The sequence below is a fragment of the Lampris incognitus genome, unplaced genomic scaffold (assembly GCF_029633865.1).
Source record: "Lampris incognitus isolate fLamInc1 unplaced genomic scaffold, fLamInc1.hap2 H_2, whole genome shotgun sequence".
NCBI lineage: Eukaryota > Metazoa > Chordata > Actinopteri > Lampriformes > Lampridae > Lampris > Lampris incognitus.
This window is the reverse complement of record NW_026611077.1, coordinates 1370571-1393587: the sequence shown is the minus strand read 5'-3', so window position 1 is coordinate 1393587 and position 23017 is coordinate 1370571. Positions and strand designations below refer to the sequence as shown.

Genomic DNA, 23017 nt, shown 5'->3' with positions numbered 1-23017 from the left:
AGTGAGCCTATGTGCTGCTGGTTTCAGTGCAATGCTCTTGAACGGTGTGTGAAATAGGTTTGGCCTGTGCCCGTGTCCAATTTGAATTTGACTTTTTGCGGAGGTGAGACAATTCTCTACATAAGCCTGCTCATTGCTTTTGCCATTATTCTCTGTTGTGATGCTGTCAATGTAGAGTTCTGTCTGCTCTTTGTCTGTGTTCTCTCCAACAGTCTGCACTGTACTGCGGTAAGGTTTGTCTATGGTGGAAATTTTGATTTGCATGCTTTTGCAAACTATTTTTTTTGTTTTGTTGCATTTAATGCATTGTTTCCCCTTGGCTGGGCATGTCAAATCTTTTTGTAATAAGTGAATAAGTTAATCGTTGTAAATCACATCTCAGTGGCCTTGCGCATACGAAATAGGTAGCGACTGTAGAGAAAACAGCTTGTGTTCTATTGTAACAGTTGTCTGAAATTAAGATTTGACCAGAAATGTAAAGCGCTTTGGGTGGCTGTTGCAGCTAGAAAAGTGCTATATAAAATGCAACTTGATTGATATAACTTTGGCACTATGTTGCCCTCCACGGTGCCTACATGCTCTGTTTGTAGCTTTTTGTGCTGTGTCTAGTCTGTATGTTTTCCTGCTTACAGCATGCACAGTGTCGTGGCTGCTCTGGTCTTTGCTATGGCCCATAGTCTTTAGCTGTGCTAGCTCATGTGAATGTGCAATGTCTATGGCCCTTTCGAGTGTGAGCTCTGTAACCTGGCTGAGTAGTTTTTCTCACACACGGGGTGAGTTCGTGGCAAACACATTGCAAATTCTTCTGTGCTTGCCAAGATTTAAACTCTTACATCAGGAAATATGAGATTAATTATCTTGTTTTAAGTTATTTACTAGTTCATATCTTTGAACTCATGATATATTCTTAAATTGATTATGAATATGTCTTTTATTCCTCAATTAGTCAGGAAATCTTACAATTGAGTAATTTATTGTTACAACAAGCTACATTAGCTAGAGTAGCAATTTGTACCATTCTCTTTCAAAAAATAACTTGTTTCAAGTTTCAGTGACACAAACTCAAGTTCAATTGCTTGATTTAAGAATGGCACAAGGCTTTATATATATATATATATATATATATATACATACATATATATATATACACACATACATATATATACATACATATATATACATACATACATACATTTTTGTTCAATGGCCCAATATGCTTCACCTATCACGAAATGAAAGTGCACTTTGATTTTCACTGCTCAAACTTGGAAAAGTGATCCCAGCTTGGAGAAGCAAGAGCTATCATAAAATATTACAACCTATTTGCTATGTACCTGACTTGGATAGCTAAGACATCCAGTTTCAGTCCCTGTTACTGGGCATAGTTTTATTTCATTCAGATATTTTTCTCTGATGTTCAGACAGTATATAACCTTCAACGGTCAAATGCCATCCCTCTTTCTCTCACTCTCTCTCTCCCCCCTTTTAAAAAAGTATGAAATGCCTTTTCTGTGACATTGCATGGGGGTCAGAGTAGACTGTAGGTTGCCCAGAGTGTAATGCAGCTCATTGAATAGTCTGTTTTTTTTTCCCCGGCAGTTTGCACAAAGACTGTTCAAAACAGAGTTGTCAATAAAAGTTGGCAGAAATTCCACTTGTCCTGGTTGTGATTTCAGTAAAATCAAGTTTCCTGTTTTAAGATGTATGCTCTGGGATTAAGGACTAGTTTTAAGTTTGGGCCTACACATTGCAAGATGAGCCAACTTGTTTCAAGTAACGGAATAATCATACTCCACTAGTATTAAGTAGTTCTCACTTAAATTAGTGATTTGATTTCTTGTTCCTTTTTCAGTGTGCTAAAATTAAGAATGAAAAAATTGAGTTAAGAATTATTTGCTAATATCCAGTGTATTTCACTTATTACTGTGTTGTAGCAAGTCTGATCTTAAGTAATTTGATCTAAAAACCAGCATTTTCTTCTTATTTCAAGCCTTTGAACACATCCGAGCCTACTTATTTCTAGACTGGAACCAACTTATTTTAAGATTTCTTGTCAAGTAAAATGATCTTGCTGCATGGACAGATAATTTCACTAGGATTAAGTACTTTTCCCCTCAAATTCAGTGTTTATTTCTTGTATTTAAGCTCATGTTTTTTGCAGTGTGGTCTCGGACCATTTCTTCACTGTTTGGGTAGCCAAAGTCTTTTACCAACATTACATTACAGTCATTTAGCCGACGCTTTTATCCAAAGCGACTTACAATAAGTGCATCATTTAACGTAGGAAGTTAGGAGAACTACTAGTCATTTTTAAAAGAGTGTTTTTTAAAAGAGTGAATACAATAAGTGCTGAGAACAAGTAGCAGGGTAGTATTTCTTAAAGAGGTGAGTTTTCAACTTGCACTGAAAGATGGGCAGCGACTCTGCTGTCCTGACATCAGTAGGGAGTTCATTCCACCACTGTGGGGCCAGGACAGAAAAGAGCCGTGACCGGGTCGATCGGCAGCAGGGGCCTCTGAGTGACGGGGCAACCAGGCGTCCTGAGGCAGCAGAGCCAAGTGGTTGGGCGGGGGTGAAGGGCTTGACCATGGCCTGGAGATAGGAAGGAGCTGTTCCTTTCAATGCCCTGTAGGCTAGCACCAGAGTCTTAAACTGGATGCGAGCAGCTACTGGCAGCCAGTGTAGGGACATGAGAAGGGGAGTTGTGTGGGAGAACTTAGGGTGGTTGAACACCAGACGAGCTGCAGCTTTCTGAACAAGCTCCAGAGGTCTGATGGCCGACAGTTTTACTGGCAGCACCTGTGTGAACTCTGTGCACAATTCATTAATTAGTTCTCAACCTATACAAGAGGTCAACAGACTGAAGTTGATACCAAGCATGGATCGAGGAGGCCGCCACCAACATCCTCAGCGAGGACGAGGAAGAGGTCGTGGTAGAGGTAGAGGGGCCCCTGTCAGGGGACGTGGCGTTTGTGTAAGATGCTCTAATGAAATTAGGGCAACAGTCATTGATCACGTCGTCAGTCATGCCCTCTCCGTGAGAGAGGATGGCCAAAGGGTTCAGCCAAACCTGAGCCGTCATCACTTGTTCGTACGTTCCGCAATGAAAATAGGTAAGTCACTTTGCTTTACAGTCAGTTTACTGTACTGTGTTTCACTGTATTTGCACTTTTGCCAACAACCATTTCTATACTTTTGTAAAGTGTGTTGCCACAATACAATACAGTACTGTAGTTTCACTGAAGCCATTTCCAATAGAGTGACTGACTTTCAAAATATACAATTTCAAATACTTTCTGCAGCAGTATATTTCCTAAGTAAGAGTGCTCAGTACAAAACCCAAATTGTAGTATGGTTGTCAGTGGTAAAACAGTCAGCACTGTGAGGGAGCTGCACAAAAGTTGAAGTGACGGTTGTTGCTATCCACTGTTAAATAAATGAGAAAACATGCATTGTCAGTTGAGCGCAAATTGTAGGTTTTGATGGAAATGTTTGGTTTTGATGGGTGTGTGACAAGTTTTGAGAAGGTGGTGTCATTCTGCAAACATCATATGCTGTTTTGGTCATTTTGTCTTCTGTTAAGGGCTGTGTGTGAGCTGTTTTGAAAATCTAAACTGAATGGAAAAATGTGCCAAAGGAATCGAGAAAAACTGTAAAATGATAAATGCATATTCCAGCTCAGCACTGTGTGTTTATTCATTCCACCATCTTAGATCACATAAATCACTGCTGCAATCTCGCGGGACTTGCCGATGTCACTATTCTATGGCAAGCTGTAAGGTACAAAGGTTCTGCTGACTAGCATATCAGAATGTTACAGCCACTACCACTGACCAGTGGTCCAGCCATACATCTGAGCTGTTTAGTACACTGACGAGGAGTCGGCTCTTCAAACAAGATGCTTGCAGACGGCAAATTTTCTGGAGGACCATACTGCCGGAATAATCTGCCAGGGACTGGAGGACGCACTCGCATCTTGGGGCCTTAGCGAAGACTGACAGGTGTGTATCACAACAGCAATGGGGAAAACATTGTCAAGGCTGTTTCACTTAAAGACCGGACTCGCCTGCAGTGTTTTATCCACCGGCTGCATCTAGCCATTGGTAAGTTAATGAACACATTCAATATATATTATTTTATCAAAGAAGAAATTCTGAACCAAGCCATGTTTGTGCAGTTAAATGTTTACATTGTTATTTTATTATTGCACTATAATGTAATTCTGTTTTTATGTTAATAAACTATAGCCTAAAGTTTAACTAATGAACCCTCCGGTTTCTTCAGGCTTCCGTCGTTATCAGGGTACTCTTCAAACGGGCAGCGTTATTAAATTATATGTCATGATAAATGTCAATATCGATTCGAAAAAGTCAGCTGGTGGCAGGGCCTTTTCCTATAAGGCTCTGCTCTTGTGGAATAACCTGCCTGCTGCCATCAGACCATCAGAGTCTGTTGAGTCCTTTAAATCCAAACTTAAAACTCATCTTTTTGCCTTAGCTTACAATTAGTTGTCTGAGTGCTTCACAACCTGTACTGCATGGTGGGTCAGTTTTCTGTCTCAATGAATTTTCCAACCACTGTTCTGCCGACGAGATTATAGAGTATAGATTATAGAGTACAGATTATGACTAATGACTATGCAAACTGTTCTCTTCCCCCACATGTCTTTTCTCTCTCTCTGAATGACGTCTTCTCCTTTCTCTTTTTCTGTGTGTGAATGGTGTCATGTGAGTCTCCCTTGTGTGCACGTGCAGTTGGTTCTCCTCCCAGGTCTCCGTGGTGATGGTGGTTGCCTGGACGCTGCCTGCCATTCCCCTCATCACATTTTATTTTTATAAATCCATATATATACACTACCGTTCAAAAGTTTGGGATCACCCAAACAATTTCGTGTTTTCCATGAAACGTCACACTTATTCACCACCATATGTTGTGAAATGAATAGAAAATAGAGTCAAGACATTGACAAGGTTAGAAATAATGATTTTTATTTGAAATAAGATTTTTTTTACATCAAACTTTGCTTTCGTCAAAGAATCCTCCATTTGCAGCAATTACAGCATTGCAGACCTTTGGCATTCTAGCTGTTAATTTGTTGAGGTAATCTGGAGAAATTGCACCCCACGCTTCCAGAAGCAGCTCCCACAAGTTGGATTGGTTGGATGGGCACTTCTTTGAGCAGATTGAGTTTCTGGAGCATCACATTTGTGGGGTCAATTAAACGCTCAAAATGGCCAGAAAAAGAGAACTTTCATCTGAAACTCGACAGTCTATTCTTGTTCGTAGAAATGAAGGCTATTCCATGCGAGAAATTGCTAAGAAATTGAAGATTTCCTACACCGGTGTGTACTACTCCCTTCAGAGGACAGCACAAACAGGCTCTAACAGGTACTATTTAATGAAGATGCCAGTTGGGGACCTGTGAGGCGTCTGTTTCTCAAACTAGAGACTCTAATGTACTTATCTTCTTGCTCAGTTGTGCAACGCGGCCTCCCACTTCTTTTTCTACTCTGGTTAGAGCCTGTTTGTGCTGTCTTAGCAATTTCTCGCATGGAATAGCCTTCATTTCTAAGAACAAGAATAGACTGTCGAGTTTCAGATGAAAGTTCTCTTTTTCTGGCCATTTTGAGCGTTTAATTGACCCCACAAATGTGATGCTCCACAAAACTCAATCTGCTCAAAGAAGTGCCCATCCAACCAATCCAACTTGTGGGAGCTGCTTCTGGAAGCGTGGGGTGCAATTTCTCCAGATTACCTCAACAAATTAACAGCTAGAATGCCAAAGGTCTGCAATGCTGTAATTGCTGCAAATGGAGGATTCTTTGACGAAAGCAAAGTTTGATGTAAAAAAAATCTTATTTCAAATACAAATCATTATTTCTAACCTTGTCAATGTCTTGACTCTATTTTCTATTCATTTCACAACATATGGTGGTGAATAAGTGTGACTTTTCATGGAAAACACAAAATTGTTTGGGTGATCCCAAACTTTTGAACGGTAGTGTATATGTATATATATTTTTTTTACATGATGATGCTGGTTGCATGGCTTGGGTCCTGGACTGTTCCAGTGGTGTCTGGACACTGCTTGGCATCCTGTGTATCATATTCTTCATAAATTTTATAAGTCCATTATAATTCTGTCATCCTCTTTCAATGTTGTATTGTGTCTTGGGAGAGAGATCCTCCTCTGTTGCTCTCCCTGAGGTTTCTTCCTGTTGTTTCTCCCTGTTAAAGGTTTTTTTTTTTTAGGGAGTTGTTCCTGATCCGATGAGAGGGTCTAAAGACAGGCTTTTGTGTTGCTGTTAAGCCCATTGAGGCAAATTTGTAATTTGTGATATTGGGCTATACAAATAAAATTGATTTGATCGATCACTATGAAAAAAAATATCATGATCATATTTTTTGCCATATTGCTCAGCTCTAATGATAATGTTACCTGTTTACAAGGCTTGAATATTCTGTGATTGAAGGTGTTTCTCATTACAATTAAATAGTTAAAGGTATGTTATTCATATCAATTCACGCATCAGTCCTCTCATGTTATCATAGGCCTGGCCTACAGGAAAGAGCAGTTTATATGTTGACTGTTGTGTTGGTCATACTACAGAATGATTTATTGCTGTGTTTAGTGGATAACGCAGAAGATAATGAACTTTAAAAAAATGCATACTAAATCGCAATCGCAATATTGGTCTAAAAAAATCACAATTAGATTATTTTCCCAAATCATTCAGCCCTACGTTCCATCATTTTTCTATCATCATTACTTGTTTTAGGCGACTTGCTATAGGCTTTTGTCTCAAAACCAACAGTTTTTGCACTTGTTTGAACCAATCTTCAGGCCTCCCCTCCATCATCTACTTCCCCCTTTCTTTTTCTTAACATCTGGCTTCTGACTGAGTGTACGCTGCTCTCTCAGCAGGAGATCATCTTCCTTAAACTTCTTCAAAAGTTTCAAGGCGTATCATCCTGATTGCTCCACTTTCCCTCTCTTCTATTATTGTTGCCATGTCTGCTGCTGAGCCTGGAAGTGAAGCTGAAGCTTTTCTCAGCATGTCAACTTACTGGCCAGAAACAACATACAGTACATACAGCAAGACTCAACTATTACTACTACTCAACTAAGACTATGGATTCAAAATGAACTTCATTTTTGAACATTTCTACCCCCCCCCCCCAACATGTCCCACCATCTAACCAGTGGTCCTACTTGATTGCACTTGTACTTTGGCATCATACTGTCCACCACGTTGCTTCCCCTTGCTTGTTTCTGTATACATGTTGGTGCTGTGTCAGACAAACTCACCACGATCCAGTTTGATGCCTTCATCAAAGCGAGAGAAGAGTCGGTAGCGCTGGGCCCAGTACTTGGCCAGCTCTGGCACTGCTGCCATCTCCACTGGCATGTCCTCACATGAGCTCTGTTTCCACATCCTCCTTTTCTTTTTCTTCTTTTGCTTCTTCAAACCCTTCATATTTATCTCTCCTGCACCTAAACACAGAATCTCATTTGACTACATTGGTGGTATTCTATTTTATTTTTTTGATTTTTTCCCCTTTTTCTCCTTAGTTGTATTCAGCCAATTACCCCACTCTTCTGAGCCGTCCTGGTCGCTGCTCAATCCCCTCTGCCGATCTGGGGAGGGCTGCAGACTACCACATACCTCCTACGATAAATGTGGAGTCACCAGCTGCTTCTTTTCACCTGACAGTGAGGCGTTTCACCAGGGGGACGTAGCGCGTGGGAGGATCACACTATTCCCCCCAGTTCCCCCTCCTCCTGAACAGGCACCCCGACCGACCAGAGGAGGCGCTAGTGCAGCGACCAGGACACATACCCACATTCAGCTCCCCACCCGCAGACACGGCCAATTGTGTCTGTAGGAACGCTCGGCCAAGCTGGAGGTAACACAGGGATTCGAACTGGCAATCCCCACGTTGGTAGGCAACAGAATAGACTGCTACGCTAGCTGGACACTCTCCGTCAGAAACTTTTAAAGGTTGAGCACTAAGTGTTCTCAACCCAGTGCAGACAGCCCAGCAACATGAGTGCATCACCTTTCTTATGCTGGAACAACTACACCTGTTGAAGTGCACAACTAATCGATGTCACGTCTACTTCCAGCAACCAATACAGATGAAGGGGCAAATCAAAGATGAAATGAAAGCAAAATGTCGTTTTGTCAATCAGGGAGGAGAAATAACAACAACACAAGTGAAAATGCACAGTAGTTGTAGCAGAAATTCCATTAATTTGACATTTTCTATGAACATTACCACAATATATAAAGTAGTTTATCGTGAAATTTATCTCATTGTGTGGTAACAAATAAAAACCCTCTCGTACTAGAACTCATCACCGGCTTTTCACAGGGCTGTCAATGAATATTGTAAATTCAAATATATAACCAAAGTTTATATATATATATATATATATATATATATATATAAACAGACATTCAAGTGTGAAAATTAATAGTTGTTTGTGACATAAAAACAGTGCTACAGCAGCTGTCTGCCTCACAAATTCTGAGAGCCTCGACCACTGTACTGAACATGCTGCATGATGGACAGGAGTCACACAATGTCATTTTCATTGGTTGAAAATGAAATTTAGGTTAAGCTGAAACAAGCGAATAATTCAACAACCATGTGGTAAAGATGGCAGAGAGTTCACAACCCAGCTCGGCTGCAGAGAGAGTGATTTTCCCTTCGAACAATCTAAAAAGTCCTGTTTGGAAATACTTCGGGTTTTGGTCAGAAAACGGAAAAATGGTGGAACCTCGAGATAAAGTCATATGCAAGATATGTAAGCTACTGTTAGCTCACCATTCCACCACTAGTAACCTGACGGCTCATCTCAGAAACATGTGCAAAAAAATATTTGAATGGGTTCGAACCCATGTGTTTTTTAAGAAGGAATCAAACATAATTTTTGGCCGATTTTGACAGCCCTAGTGCTAGCTATCCAAGCGCTCACCTCCTGCAGGAATGGCAGTGATGTTTCTTTGAAAGAGGTTTCCGATGGGCCACATAGCCTTATTATATGTGTTCACTACATAAGACTTATAAGGGCATATTTCACCGAGGAGTTACAAGGTCAGGGTCTAAGAGTTCCCTCACATCTCAAGAGGTAGGGCTTTTTTTGCTTGTAGCGTGGATATATGAAGGCAAACCTAAGGTGCTGGTGAAGTACAGTAAAGATTAATAATGAGACTTACCAGTGCTGCATTCAGTTTGGTCAGGCAGGAGAAAGTCAGGGACATCCAAGTCTTCTAACTGTCTGCTGGGCTGCTTTATTTTTTGGTCACTGTTGTGAGTACTAGTAGAAAGTCTAGAGAACACATTTGGTTTGATGCAACTTTGACAGTCTGAGTCTTTATTGGAGTGAGGACAAGGATACCCTTCCCCTGGAACCAATTCACTTCCATCCACACTGCTGTTCATTTCCTTCTTACAACTCTCTTCATCCTTCTTCTGCTTCCTACTCGCCATCTCCTCGTCTTCTGCCATGTCTTCCTCACATGGAGGTAATACTGCTCCCGGCATGTGGGTGAGGCCGCATGTGGTTGTGTGCATCTTTGTCTCTTTCTGAATTATCTGGAGAAAGTTCTGCACCTAGGAAAAATGATGAGAATTCCCATATGCTGCCATTTCTATCTATGATACTACTAAATTGATTGCACTGGGGTTGCACAATTGCCAAAGAGGAAGAATCCCCATAGAATAAATGGTAGAAATAATGAAGCACATGTTTACATAGTAAAAAAAATAAAAATAAATTAGAATCGTTGAGATTCATGTTTTGAGATACTGATAACTATTCCACAAAACATTAAATATAGTTTGCTCAAAAATATTGCCATAGCAGACTGGGAAATGGCCTGTTTGAAAGAAACATAAATAAAAAAAAAATTATATACACACAAGTCTTAAATAATTGAATATAAATGGCTGAGTTTGCAAATCTATTACTACTACTACTACTAATAATAATAATAATACTACTACTGCTACTGCTATGTACATAACCCCTGTTAAAGTCAGAAAGATGTCTCCCAACATCCCAGATTCCTGGGTGAATTGTTCAGAGGAGAGGGGAACTCTACTACACTGTGTTTGGGAATGCTCACAGATTAAATTATTTTGGACAATAATCATACAATATCTTTCACAGATCGTCAATCAGAATGTCCTGTGCTGTTCCAAACTATGTATACTTGGAATTTACCCAGAAGAAATTTCAGTAACCAGGGAACAAACACTAGTAGGTGACTTTGGACTTCTTCAGGCCAGAAAAGTGATGCATCATGTTGGAAGCATATAACTCCTCTATTAGTAGATAGATGGATAAAAGAAATGTCAACTTGTCTTGGTCTGGACAAACTGATAATTACTAAAGGGAAATGGAAGGACTTTGCTCATATTTGGACCCCTTTCATGGACTTTTTGGAAAAAGAAAATATGCACTACCTGAAGTGGAGGATGGTAACGAAGGACTACATGTACCATACACCATTGTATAGTGTATCCATCCATCCATCCATTATGCAAACTACTTATCCTGCTCTCAGGGTCGTGGCAATGCTGGAGCCTATCCCAGCAGTCATTGGGTGGCAGATGGGGAGACACCCTGGACAGGCTGCCAGGCCATCACAGGGCTTGTGAAGTGAAGCTTGTATAGTATAAATACTTCCAAATGTAAACTCTACCCCTTTCTTTTTTGAATTTTATTTTATTTTGAGATACTATATTAGTCCCTGTGGGGAAATTATGCTCTGCATTTCATCCATCCTAGCTGTGTAGCTAGGAGCAGTGGGCAGCCACCGTGCAGCGCCCAGGGACCAACTCCAGTTCCTCTTGCCATATCACGGTCAGGGGCACAGGGAGGAGTATTAACCCTAACATGCATGTTTCTTTTGATGGTGGGAGAAACCGGAGCACCCGGAGAAACCCCACCACAGACATGGGGAGAACATGCAAACTGCACACACAGACGACTTGGGATGACCCCCAAGGTTGGACAAACACGGGATTCGAACCCAGGACCTCAATAGAAACTCAATAAAAACGTAATAAAAAAAAGAACAGCTGTAGCCTACTATGCCATCTTGTTAACGACAGCTGTGAATGAAGTTTTAATGTTATGTAACTAACAGTTAATTCAGCACACCTGTAAAGTGGAGGAACACATGTTCTAAAGCGTCCCAGAGCTGCTTTGCTGAGTATCAGCATAGCAGCTGGAATGCTTATTGTGCAATATTTCTCCACTTAAACTAAATGTTGGATAACTGATTATGTTGCACTGGAAGGCTGAACTCATGTTCTGAATGGTTAGACATAAATATAAAAAAATAGATTTAGCACTGCTTCATGGGCAGAGTTAAAAATGTGTCATAATCCATATAAGGTTAAACTGTATCAGTACGTTTCAACTGAAGTCTACTCATACAATAACAATAATGATAATAATAATATAATATGAATAATAACAATAATGACAATAACAACAACAACAATAATAATAATAACAATAATAATAAATCTACTCATGCAACAATAGGACAAATTCAACAGCGGTCATCTTGAACTGTGCCCTTTGGGGTTGCTTGAGCACTTATGGATTTAAGGTAGATCAAATCCTTCAGATTTAGATATGTTCATCCATCCATCCCTTTCTTTCCTTTTTTGAAACGACTGACATTCTGAAATTTCACTGGATAGTATTGTGTGACAGTTCAGCACTTTGATAGTACTTTGAGAATTGTGCATTTTAAACTAAGTCATAACATTTAAATCACACTTCACAGCTGAGTTTGGTTTTAGGCCATAGACTTCAGATGTTAAGAGAAAGTACCTTCTGGAGGGTGGTGCTAATCTGTGCCTGTGAGTTTCCATCCTGCTCAGTGACCATGCGTTTGCTGGTATTGTTGGTTGCACATTCTGCCACAAACTGCTGCTTGTCACGCCCCACTCTCTTTGCTTGGGTCTGTGGATGACGCATTTTGCTGGAACTTGGTTTAAACCTTAGTACACTGTCAAACCTGGTCAAGCATACAAACACATAATGCACAATATCACTTTTAAAAGGTCAGCCAGCCAGGTCATTGTGCATAAAAAATATGTAGTGGACAGTATATCAACTGGAGAGCACAAGCATATCCATGACAACAAGAAACAACCAAAACACAATGAACACAAGAAGGAAAGAAGGCCACAGCAGGCTAGGCATTTACTGGCCCTGCTTCCAGGACAGTGTTGCCATTTTGTGTGCTTGTTTCCATTTACTGTTGGCTCAGAAGCTGTCTCAAACAAACAGCCCAGGAGAAGACCTGATCTTGAAACAGCAGGGAGCAAGTTCCTTCACATTGTTAGTTCCACTGGAAACCTTATTGATGGACAACAGCTGATGTGGATGGAGGATTTTTTTTCAGAAACTGTAACTGCGATTAAGGGCTATATGAATAAATGTGAGTTAACTACATTACTTATCTAATAATGTGTCTCACCATGTGTCACTGAGAGTATCCTGCAAGTAGCATAGAGTAAATAGAGAAACAACACTAATCTATAGTACTTACATAGGGTTCTGGTTCCGTTTGAGTCCCAGTTTATCCCAAGCCTTCTTTGTCAACAAACAAGGATTCTCCTCCACATCTAGCTCATGGCTGGAGAAAAAAAACACGAGAATGACTAATTTCCTTTAGCCATAGTATAGGGGAAAAAATATAGCATAAAAATATATAGGATTCAAATCAGTTCATCTGGACACAACGTTTATTGACATATATGTTTCATCATCATCTAAGTGACCTCTTCAGTCTAAACTGACTGCAGGTATCCCACCCTTATAAACAATACAGTGGCATAATGACCGAAACCAACGACCAGTTTCATATGCAAATATGGGTGTGACCGTTAACTAGAGTTACAATGGTCATGTATACTATTCACAGAGGATTGGGGAATAGTTGCAATCACAGCATTGTAAGATGGTGACAGCTGTACTCTTAGCCCCCCCCCCCGGTTCAGGGATGATCATTCCCTCTTCACATAGATGACCTCTTTGACTCCCTGTTCAAACCAGCGTTCCTCCCTATCAAGGATGTGCACATCTTCATCCTTGAAAGAGTGGCCACTAGCCTGTAGATGGTGTAGACTGTGGAGTCCTGGCCTGACGTATTAGCCCTCCTGTGTTGTGTCATCCTCTGGAGCTGGCCAAGAGGATGTGAATAGTACACATGGCCATTGAAACTCTAGTTAATGGTCATGAAATCTGCATATGAAACTGATCGTTGGTTTCGGTCGTTATGCCACTGTATTGTTTATGAGGGTGGGGTACCTGCAGTCAGTTGAGACTGAAGAGGTCACTTAGATGAGTGATGAAACGTTTCTCTCAATAAACGTTGTGTCCAGATGAACTGATTCAACTTTCTTGATTTTCTTACCTAGATTATTGAGCATGCATAAAGACATTTATTTAGGATTTTAACTTGTTTTTGCACCTTTTAAAGACATTTTTTTATAAAAGCCTCAAAGCTTTCAAAAGCCTTCAAAAAGTTGCTTTGGGCTACAGTTTTAAATTTCTAAGTAATCACTCATATACGTATTAACTAATATAAACAGGATGAATAGGTTGAGAAACAGAATTTTCCATCCATGCAAATACTGAGGGCCTGCCTCAACTCCTCAAAGTCCCTGTGCCCACCTTGTTAAAACGCAAATGGTTTAGTCCACATTCTGCAATAAAATATTCAATCTGCTTACACTGACTGGATGCTGTGTGCTATGTATATGCTGTGAGGTGACTGCCGGGATACACTGACCGACATGGTGCGTCTTGTCCGTGTCACCTGGCGACGCGATCACTGCGACTTGGCGACTAAAAAAGCTAAGCCAAGTTCAACTTTATGCAAATGAGCAGTGACAGCGACAAGCGATGGCCAATCAGGGCAGATGTGTTCCTCTTATATTCTTTCTTTCGCTGACATGCATCCCTGTCCATTTACAGGGACATTAATAAAATTTTTTAAAAAAAAGATGCATGTAGGCAGATCTCCGGGATTGTTGAGATGAGTGGTGAGATTTAATCAAGTTAAGGGCAAATTTAAGCAGTTTTCAATGATGCTGGCTGTAGCAACCAATAACGTAATACCTGCCAAAACGTAATACCTGCCAATAACATAATAATTTTGGCCATTTTAGATGTAATAAAGCCAATAATGTAATAACGTGCCAATAATGTAATAAGCCAATAACGTAATAACATTTTGCCAATAATGTAATAAGTTAGTACGTTATTGGCCTAGCTTTAAAAAAATCCTTAGAATGTAATAACAGCAGCCGATAATGTAATAATATATGTATCATTTTGTAGTGGTTATGGGGGTACATAATTCCCCTTATTGAGCTAGTAGGAATGTTGGTTTACAGCTGCTGTTTCCTCGGTTCGGGTTTACAGTGACACACTTCTGCTGCGCGGGTTTTTGGTGTTGTAATGGTGGAAGGAATAAATGGTGCACGTTGTGTAGCCGAAAGAGAAAGTTGTCACGACTCCTGCTTGAGCTCCTCTACACTGGTGACCCTGACGTTTGTCTCTTGGTAGTTATCAGAGACAATCTTTCGAACGAACATGGTTGACGAAATCAGCGCGGTTTCTCTCAAATTGCCAGAGTTCTGGGAGTCATCGGCAACGACATGGTTCGCCCAGGCGGAAGCGCAGTTTGCTATCCGCAAAATAACGGATGATGCTACTAAATACTACTACGTGGTATCGGCGCTCGGATGTTAGACTGCAACTAGAGTGGTGAGTCTCCTTACAAATCCTCCGGCGGCAGACAAATACAAGGGGCTCAAAGATCACCTCTTGAAGATGTTTGAACTTTCCGACGCCGAGAGGGCCCACCGTCTCTTCTCTTCAAGGCTTGGGTGACAGCAAGCCACCCGAGCTCATGGACAAAATGCTGAATCTGCTGGGACCGGCGCACACACCTGATTTCCTCTTTGTACAACTATTTCTGCGACAACTGCCTGCTCAGGTGCGGACCGCTTTGGCTAACACCAGCATTACCGATTGCTGCATGTTGGTGAAGGGAACAGGGGTGATGAGGAGGTGATGGGAAGGTATGGAGTCAAGGAGAGAAATGAGGAAGGACAGATGGTGGTCGATTTTGCGAAAAGGATGGAAATGGCTGTGTTGAATACATATGTCAAGAAGAGGGAGGAACACAGGGTGACGTACAAGAGTGAAGGAAAGTGCACACAGGTGGACTATATCTTATGTAGGAGGTGCGATCTGAAAGGGATTGGACACTGCAATGTGGTGACAGGGGAGAACGTAGCTAGGCAGCATCGGATGGTGGTCTGTAGGATGACTTTGGAGACCAAGAAGAGGAAGCGAGTGAAGACACAGCCGAAGATCAAATGGTGGAGGTTGAAGAAGGAAGACTGTTGTATGGAGTTCAGGCAGGAGTTAAGACAGGCACTGGGTGGTAGTGAAGAGTTGCCAGATGGCTGGGCAACCACTGCAGAAATAGTGAGGGAGACAGCTAGGAAGGTGCTTGGTGTGTCATCAGGACAGAGGAAGGAAGACAAGGAGACTTGGTGGTGGAATGAGGAAGTACAGCAAAGTATAGAAAGGAACAGGTTGGTAAAGAAAAAGTGGGATAGTCAGAGAGATGAAGAAAGTAGACAGGAGTACAAGGAGATGCAGCGTATAATGAAGAGAGAGTTGGCAAAGGCAAAGGAAATGGCATATGGTGAGTTGTATGACAGGTTAGACACTAAGGAAGGAGAAAAGGACTTGTACCGATTGGCTAGAGAGAGGGACCAAGCTGCGAAGGATGTGCAGCAAGTTAGGGTGATCAAGGATAGAGATGGAAATGTGCTGACAAGCAAGGAGAGTGTGCTGAGAAGGTGGAAGAAGTACTTTGAGGGGCTGATGAATGAAGGAAATGAGAGAGAGAAGGTTGGATGATGTAGGGATAGTGAATCAGGAAGTTCAGTGGATTAGCAAGAAGGAAGTGAGGGCAGCTATGAAAAGGATGAAGAGTGGAAAGGCAGTTGGTCCTGATGACATACCTGTGGAGGCATGGAGATGTTTAGGAGAGATGGCAGTGGGGTTTTTAACTAGATTGTTTAACACAATCTTGGAAAGTGAGAGGATGCCTGAGGAGAGGAGAAGAAGCATACTGGTACCGATTTTCAAGAACAAGGGCGATGTGCAGAACTGTAGCAACTACAGAGGTATAAAGTTGATCAGCCACAGCATAAAGATTTGAGAAAGAGTGATAGAAGCTAGGTTAAGAGGAGAGGTGATGATTAGCGAGCAGCAGTATGGTTTCATGCCACGAAAGAGCACCACAGATGCGATGTTTGCTTTGAGAATGTTGATTGAGAAGTATAGAGAAGGTCAGAAAGAGTTGCATTGTGTCTTTGTAGATTTAGAGAAAGCATACGACAGGGTGCCGAGAGAGGAGGTGTGGTATTGTATGAGGAAGTCAGGAGTTGCAGAGAAGTATGTAGGAGTGGTGCAGGATATGTATGAGGGAAGTGTGACAATGGTGAAGTGTGCGGTTGGAATGACAGATGGGTTCAAGGTGGAGGTGGGATTACATCAAGGATCGGCTCTGAGCCCTTCCTTGTTTGCAATGGTGATGGACAGGTTGACGTACAAGATCAGGCAGGAGTCTCCATGGATGATGATGTTCGCGGATGACATTGTGATCTGTAGCGAGAGTAGGGTGCAGGTTGAAGAGAGCCTGGACAGGTGGAGGTATGCACTGGAGAGAAGAGGAATGAAAGTCAGTAGGAGCAAGACAGAATACCTATGTGTGAATGAGAGGGAAGACAGTGGAATGGTCTGGATGCAAGGAGTGGAGGCGACGAAAGCATATGAGTTTAAATACTTGGGGTCAACTGTCCAAAGTAACGGGGAGTGCAGTAGATAGGTGAAGAAGAGAGTGCAGGCAGGGTGGAGTGGGTGGAGAAGAGTGTCAGGAGTGATTTGCGACAGAAGGTACCAGCAAGAGTTAAAGGGAAGGTTTACAGGATGGTTGTGAGACCAGCTATGTTATATGGTTTGGAGACAGTGGCACTGACGAAAAGAGTGGAGTTGGAGGTGGCAGAGTTGAAGATGATAAGATTTTCATTGGGAGTGATGAAGAAGGACAGGATTAGGAATGATTATATTAGAGGGACCGCTCAGGTTGGACGGTTTGGAGACAAAGCAAGAGAGGCAAGATTGAGATGGTTTGGACATGTGTGGAGGAGAGATGCTGGGTATATTGGGAGAAGGATGCTGAATATGGAGCTGCCAGGGGAGAGGAAAAGAGGAAGGCCAAAGAGAAGGTTTATGGATGTGGTGAGGGAGGACATGCATTTGGCTAGTGTGACAGAGGAAGACGCAGAGGACAGGAAGAGATGGAAACGGATGATCTGCTATGGCGACCCCTAACGGGGGCAGCTGGATGAAATAGTAGTATATATAATCTACTCCTGTATTTTCACAATGTGTGTCTGGTGTGTGGTGTGTGTCTGTGTGAGAGTCTATAAACGGCCAAACTAAAGCACTTGGGGCCTTGATTCTTTTTGGAGGTTATTGGGGATGATCAGGGGCACCTATAAAAAATAGCAGAACATTAATTAAAATTATGCATAATTATGCATAAATATGCAAAATATGCATTTTCTAAAAATGGCTAAAAACCACTTTTCTCGGCATTTCAGATGATTCTGAGCATCTTTGATTATTTCACCGATAACATTTTTTTTTTCTGGGACTTAGAAATGTTTTGGCATTATGCAAAATAAATGCATTTTTGCAAAAATGCACTTATGATCCTCATTTTTTTTGGAGGTGGTAGGTATTGTTCCAGAGAGGACCAGAAAAATAGCAGAACATTAAAATAATTATAACAATTATGCATAATTATGCAAAATATGCATAATTATGCAAAATATGAATTTTCTAAAAATGTCTAAAAACACTTTTCTCGGCATTTCGGATGATTCTGAGTATTTGGGGGGAGGGAGTTTGAGTGTGGGGGGGTAAACCACTTTTCTCGGCATTTCAGATGAATCTGAGCATTTGGAGGGAGGGAGTTGGAGTGGGGGGGGGGGGGTTAGGGGCAGGGGGAAGGCGTTAGCTGACAGGATGAAGAGGAGGGAGATTTAGACAGGTGGATAACCAAACCGCTACATTGTAGCGGGGTTCTTCTAGTTATATTATATATAATTATATTATTATATAAATATCTGCTATAATAAGACAGCTGAATGAGCTGAGGTTTATATCAATGTAGGTTATGATTTTTTCAGTATTATTCGAGGTGGCAGTGTAGGATAAGGAATTAAATGGTGTTAGCTATACCTGATATAAAAATTAAACGTAGGTCCCTAATGACAAAATAAAAGCTTAGTGAACAATGTGTACTAACCTATTGAGTTCATCAGCATGCTTTACTATGAAATATCAACTTTAACAGTGCAATGGGCCTGTGTATTGTATACTTTATTTAAAACTCTCTTTTGTAGGTTTGCAGGTCATATTATCCCTTGTTTAGAGTTGAAAAAGGGAATAACTTTGTCTTTAATACCATTGCAGGTATTTTACAAACAATCTTTATTCTCTCCTGCATCATTTTGGAATGCAGAGGACATGGACACAGACAGATGTCTGATGAGACCTACGATGTCATACTCAAGGCACTGAAGGGGAAATTTAATGTTCCTGTTGCAGAGAGATCCAGGACCCAGCGCTCTGCACTTATTCAACTGTGGTGGAATAGGCAGCATTACGCCCTCAGTGAGGATGGTCAGTCAATTACATTCGATCGAAAAATGGTACCCAGAAAGTCAACTATCTCTGCAGTTGTAAATAAGGCTCTTGAAACAAAAGGCTCTGGTGTAAGAAAATTAAACATATACCTTAGGAAACCGTACTTGGGAATCAGCCGAGCAAGTGTGAAAGACACCGTGGACAGATTAAGATGTTACCAGCTTCACAAGGCAACATTCTGGAACAAACCCATACCAAAATCTATCACGGCCAAAGCAGTTCAAGATCGACACCAGGTAGACCTTGTTGACATAGGTAAATGGAGGGTCAAGTATGGCCAAGCCACATATAGGTACATCCTGACTGTAATAGATGTGTTTAGTAGATATGTATGGCAAGACCACTGAAAGGTAAACACAGTGCGGAGATTACTAGACACCTTGAAGACAGTTACAATGAGCATGGTCCACCAAAAGTCATACAGCATGACCAAGGGAAAGAGTTCAAAGGTGCTGTAAAAAGACTTATAGAGTCCTTACAAGTAAAAATAATTCAGAGCTCTCCATACCATCCCCAGAGCCAGGGTAAAGTGGAGAGAAGCCACCATGTCCTAAGGAAAAAAATAATGTATGAACTTAGTCCAATATCAAGAAGGAGGACTGAACTGGGTTAAGCATTTGCCAATTTATGCAAAGATAATGAATGAAGACCCAAAGGAAGTTTTGAGTTGGATGTCTCCTTTTCGGATTTATTCTGGAAGACAAAGTCACGCATTATCCAATCGCTTAACTTCTTCCCGAGAAGATCTTGAAGAACACTGTCCACTAGGCAACAAAACACTGCCCACCCAAAAGCAGAGGCTTTTGTTTTGAGGATGAACGAAATAGGATCAGGAAAAGGGCACAAAAAGCAACACAACACTGCATACGCCAACAGACTCAATATGGGAATTTTAAAGTCTCTATGTATAGGCTACATGTTAATGTGTTGGTCAGGGTCAAGAGTGGCCATCACAGTCTCACAGAAACAATTTGTGATACCAGGTGTTGTTGTGGCAAGAAACCTTAAGTTGCACAAATACAAGGTTGAGTTTCAAATGCCAAATAGCCCCACTCCAACACAAAAGTAGTTCTCAGTTTCTGATGTGACCAGTGTGTCAAGACTAGAAGAAAGGCAGCACTCAAAGTCTCAGCCTAAATCAGTTCAACAAATGGACCTGTGAATACCTTACTCACATCAGGACAGATTGGAGGAGTTTGAATCATCAAACCTGAACATTCGCTTTGACCCGATCCCTGATGGCAACTGCCAATTTGCTGTTATTTCTGATCATTGGCCACAATTGGAATTTCTGTTCTGCAGAAACATTGCGTAAAGAAGCCAACCTAACATTTAATCCATATGGAGTGATTGGGACATCCCTTTTGGAGTATGTTGAGGAGACATGGGGGGAATATTTAGAGAGGATGGCACAACATGGCACATACGGTGACCACCTAACTCTTCAGAGAGCATCCCAGATCTTTAATGTTCAGTTCCTTATTGTGTCGACTCTTGGTTTGGATGCCACCTCTGTAAAATCACCATCTGGTGATTACTGTGAAAGCCTGCCTCTTTTGGTTCTCGCTGAGGGACGGGGAACATTATGTAAGTTCAGATGGACCTATTCCCACTTACATTCAGGCCATTCAGGAGGCAGAGATGCATAGAGTGTCCCAACCTGCCCCTCTGTCTGACACGGAACTTGGTGCTCTGTCTGATGCCGAACCTGCTTCTATGCCTGTTGTCAAACCTGCCCCGCCTGATGATGAACCTGGCTTTCTGTCTCAGCCTGAACCTGGGTTTCTACCTAATGCTGATGTTCAGTCTATAGCTAACCCTTTGCTTGACATGGTTGAGGATGCTGGCAATGAGCCTGGAGTTCAATACCTACCTTCAGAGATCTTATCAAGAATTATTGAATTTTCTCTCAAGCAAGATATGTCAATGCTTGAGACATCCAATCAAGTCTCACTCTTATTCCGTGAACTGTCTGCACCATTCCATCCCGACCTATATATAAGAGAAGCACTTGCAGAGAGCCTAGAACTGGACAAAGAAGATGACTGTTCCATTAGTATTATGAAGCTCTACAAGGCTGCTGGACGCAACAGTGGTCTAAGCTTACGCATAAAACAGTTATTTGGCAAGGACAGCCGATGGATGAAAGCCTGGATTCTTCTCAGTAATGTAGCTTTTGGGCAGTACAAAGTTAAGGACATTTACAGGAAGAAGTAATGCCAATTTTATGTTGATGTTTTCCCCTTAGTTCAACTCTCTTCAGTTTTTTTTTGACATTTGTAAATGAGTGTTCATGTTCTATGTTGTATATTGGAGTTGAGTACCATTATAGTGCCAGTCCAGTTATTTAAATACAGTTTTAAGTGAGGACTGAATTGTTTTAACAATTTCCTTGAGAAATGTTTGAAAAACGTTTTAATTAAATGTTTTCCAAGAAAAAAATGTGGTAAATTCATTTGACAATGCAACATCCAACAGAGACACTGACATGAAATTATGAATTTACATATCTAAGCAAATAAACAATATTCTACATAAAGATTTTGTACAACAAATAATTCTCAAATTGGCTCTTACAACCATAATTAAGGAGAGAGAATGCTGCATAGTATGTATCCTTGATGAATGAATATGATGACTATGCCATCCACTATACCTATTTTTGATGAGCAAACTGCACAAAAACTGCAAAAAAAAAAAAATCTTTTATTTCCAAAAAATGCAGTCCTATTTATGTATTATTACATTATCGGCTGCACTTATTAAATTTTCAAAGGATTTTTTTTATGCTAGGCCAATAACGTAATAACCAGCCAATAACATAATAACGTATTACATTATTGGCAAAATGTTATTATGTTATTGGTTCAAAAACCTTATGACATTATTGGCAAGTTATTACGTTATTGGCTTTATGCAGGATGAGGAAAAACACAGGAGACGAAGGCGAGTTTGAACTTTATTCCTCAGCTCCAAAACCAAACTGAAACAGGAACAACCCTGCACCAGAGAGCCCGGGAACGTAAACCACGCCCCCAGCTCACAGCCCTGCTGGGTGAGAGGCATAGCCCCTAGTGTCCGCCACATTATTACATTTAAAATGGCCAAAATTATTAGGTTTTTGGCAGGTATTACGTTATTGGCAGGTATTACATTATTGTTTTTTTTATTTTATATAAGTGAATCAGCCAAAATTAAACCGTTCATATAAAAATCTCCTCCGTCGGTGTTGTCTCCGTGCAAAGATAGCAGCGATTGCTACTTTGCGGTCCATGGTGAAATGGTAGTGTTTGAAGCAAGATCACACTATTTATAGGAAAACACATATTTTTCAGCGGGAATGCACCTGATTTGTGGGTTCATGCATATATTGGGTGATATATTACTAGGCCTGCCTTTAAAAAAATACAAACATAAAATTCCACGATGAATAAGCAAAGATGATGTAAATATAACATATAAATATAAAATATTTATGTAAACTACTAATAAGACACGTTAGTCTCTAGCTAACGGGTCTGACCTTTTAGCCGAGCGGTTAGTGATGTCGCCTCGTGGTGCAGTACACCCCGTATCGAATCCCGCACTGGGCAAGAAAATAACCGGTTACACTGGTGGCAGCGGTGGGATCCGGAAGTGTGCAGATCCTCAAAAGTCTCTTCGGAGCGCGGGAATAACAAAGTGCGAGGGCGTGCTTCCGGAAGAGGGTGACGACTGTAAACTACAAATAAGACACGTTAGCCCCTAGCTAACGGGTCTGACCCTTTAGCCGAGCGGTTAGTGATGTCACCTTCTGGTGCAGTACAACCCGTATCGAATCCCGCACCGGGCAAGAAAATGACCGGTTACATTTATAATATTTATTAGTATATACGTTTTTTTTTTTAGAAAAATTATGCATCTCTTGCCAATAGATTTGTAGCCCACTTCCTCAAAACTATGCTAGTGTAACCTATTTTTCTGGACTTGCCTGTTAGTGATTTTAAGTTCCTGTTATAAGCTGTCGCCACAGTAGATGCCTTGAGCTCTTGTTTTGAAGGCCGAAGAGAGAGCGGAAGTGCTGTACGCAGTGTTGTTGCTGTGGCGTGGACATTTGGGGAAGAATCAAAATAAAGTGGTCCTCGTGTGAAACTGGAACCTCCGTATTTGTTATTTTATAGTTTCATACCGCATAAG

The 23017-nt window shown here is 41.2% G+C and overlaps 1 protein-coding gene across 1 annotated transcript in view; it reads right to left on the bottom strand.

Annotated features, from left to right (window-relative positions):
• LOC130131975 (trimethylguanosine synthase-like) overlaps positions 1-23017 on the bottom strand; it is a 104065-nt gene that overhangs the window by 20428 nt on the left and 60620 nt on the right. The window contains exons 8-11 of the mRNA XM_056301702.1: positions 12585-12671; positions 11861-12047; positions 9225-9621; positions 7310-7495 (exon numbers count right to left, since the gene is read on the bottom strand). Coding sequence (XP_056157677.1) covers positions 7310-7495; positions 9225-9621; positions 11861-12047; positions 12585-12671 — 857 coding nt within the window. The remainder of the gene's footprint in view (positions 1-7309; positions 7496-9224; positions 9622-11860; positions 12048-12584; positions 12672-23017) is intronic.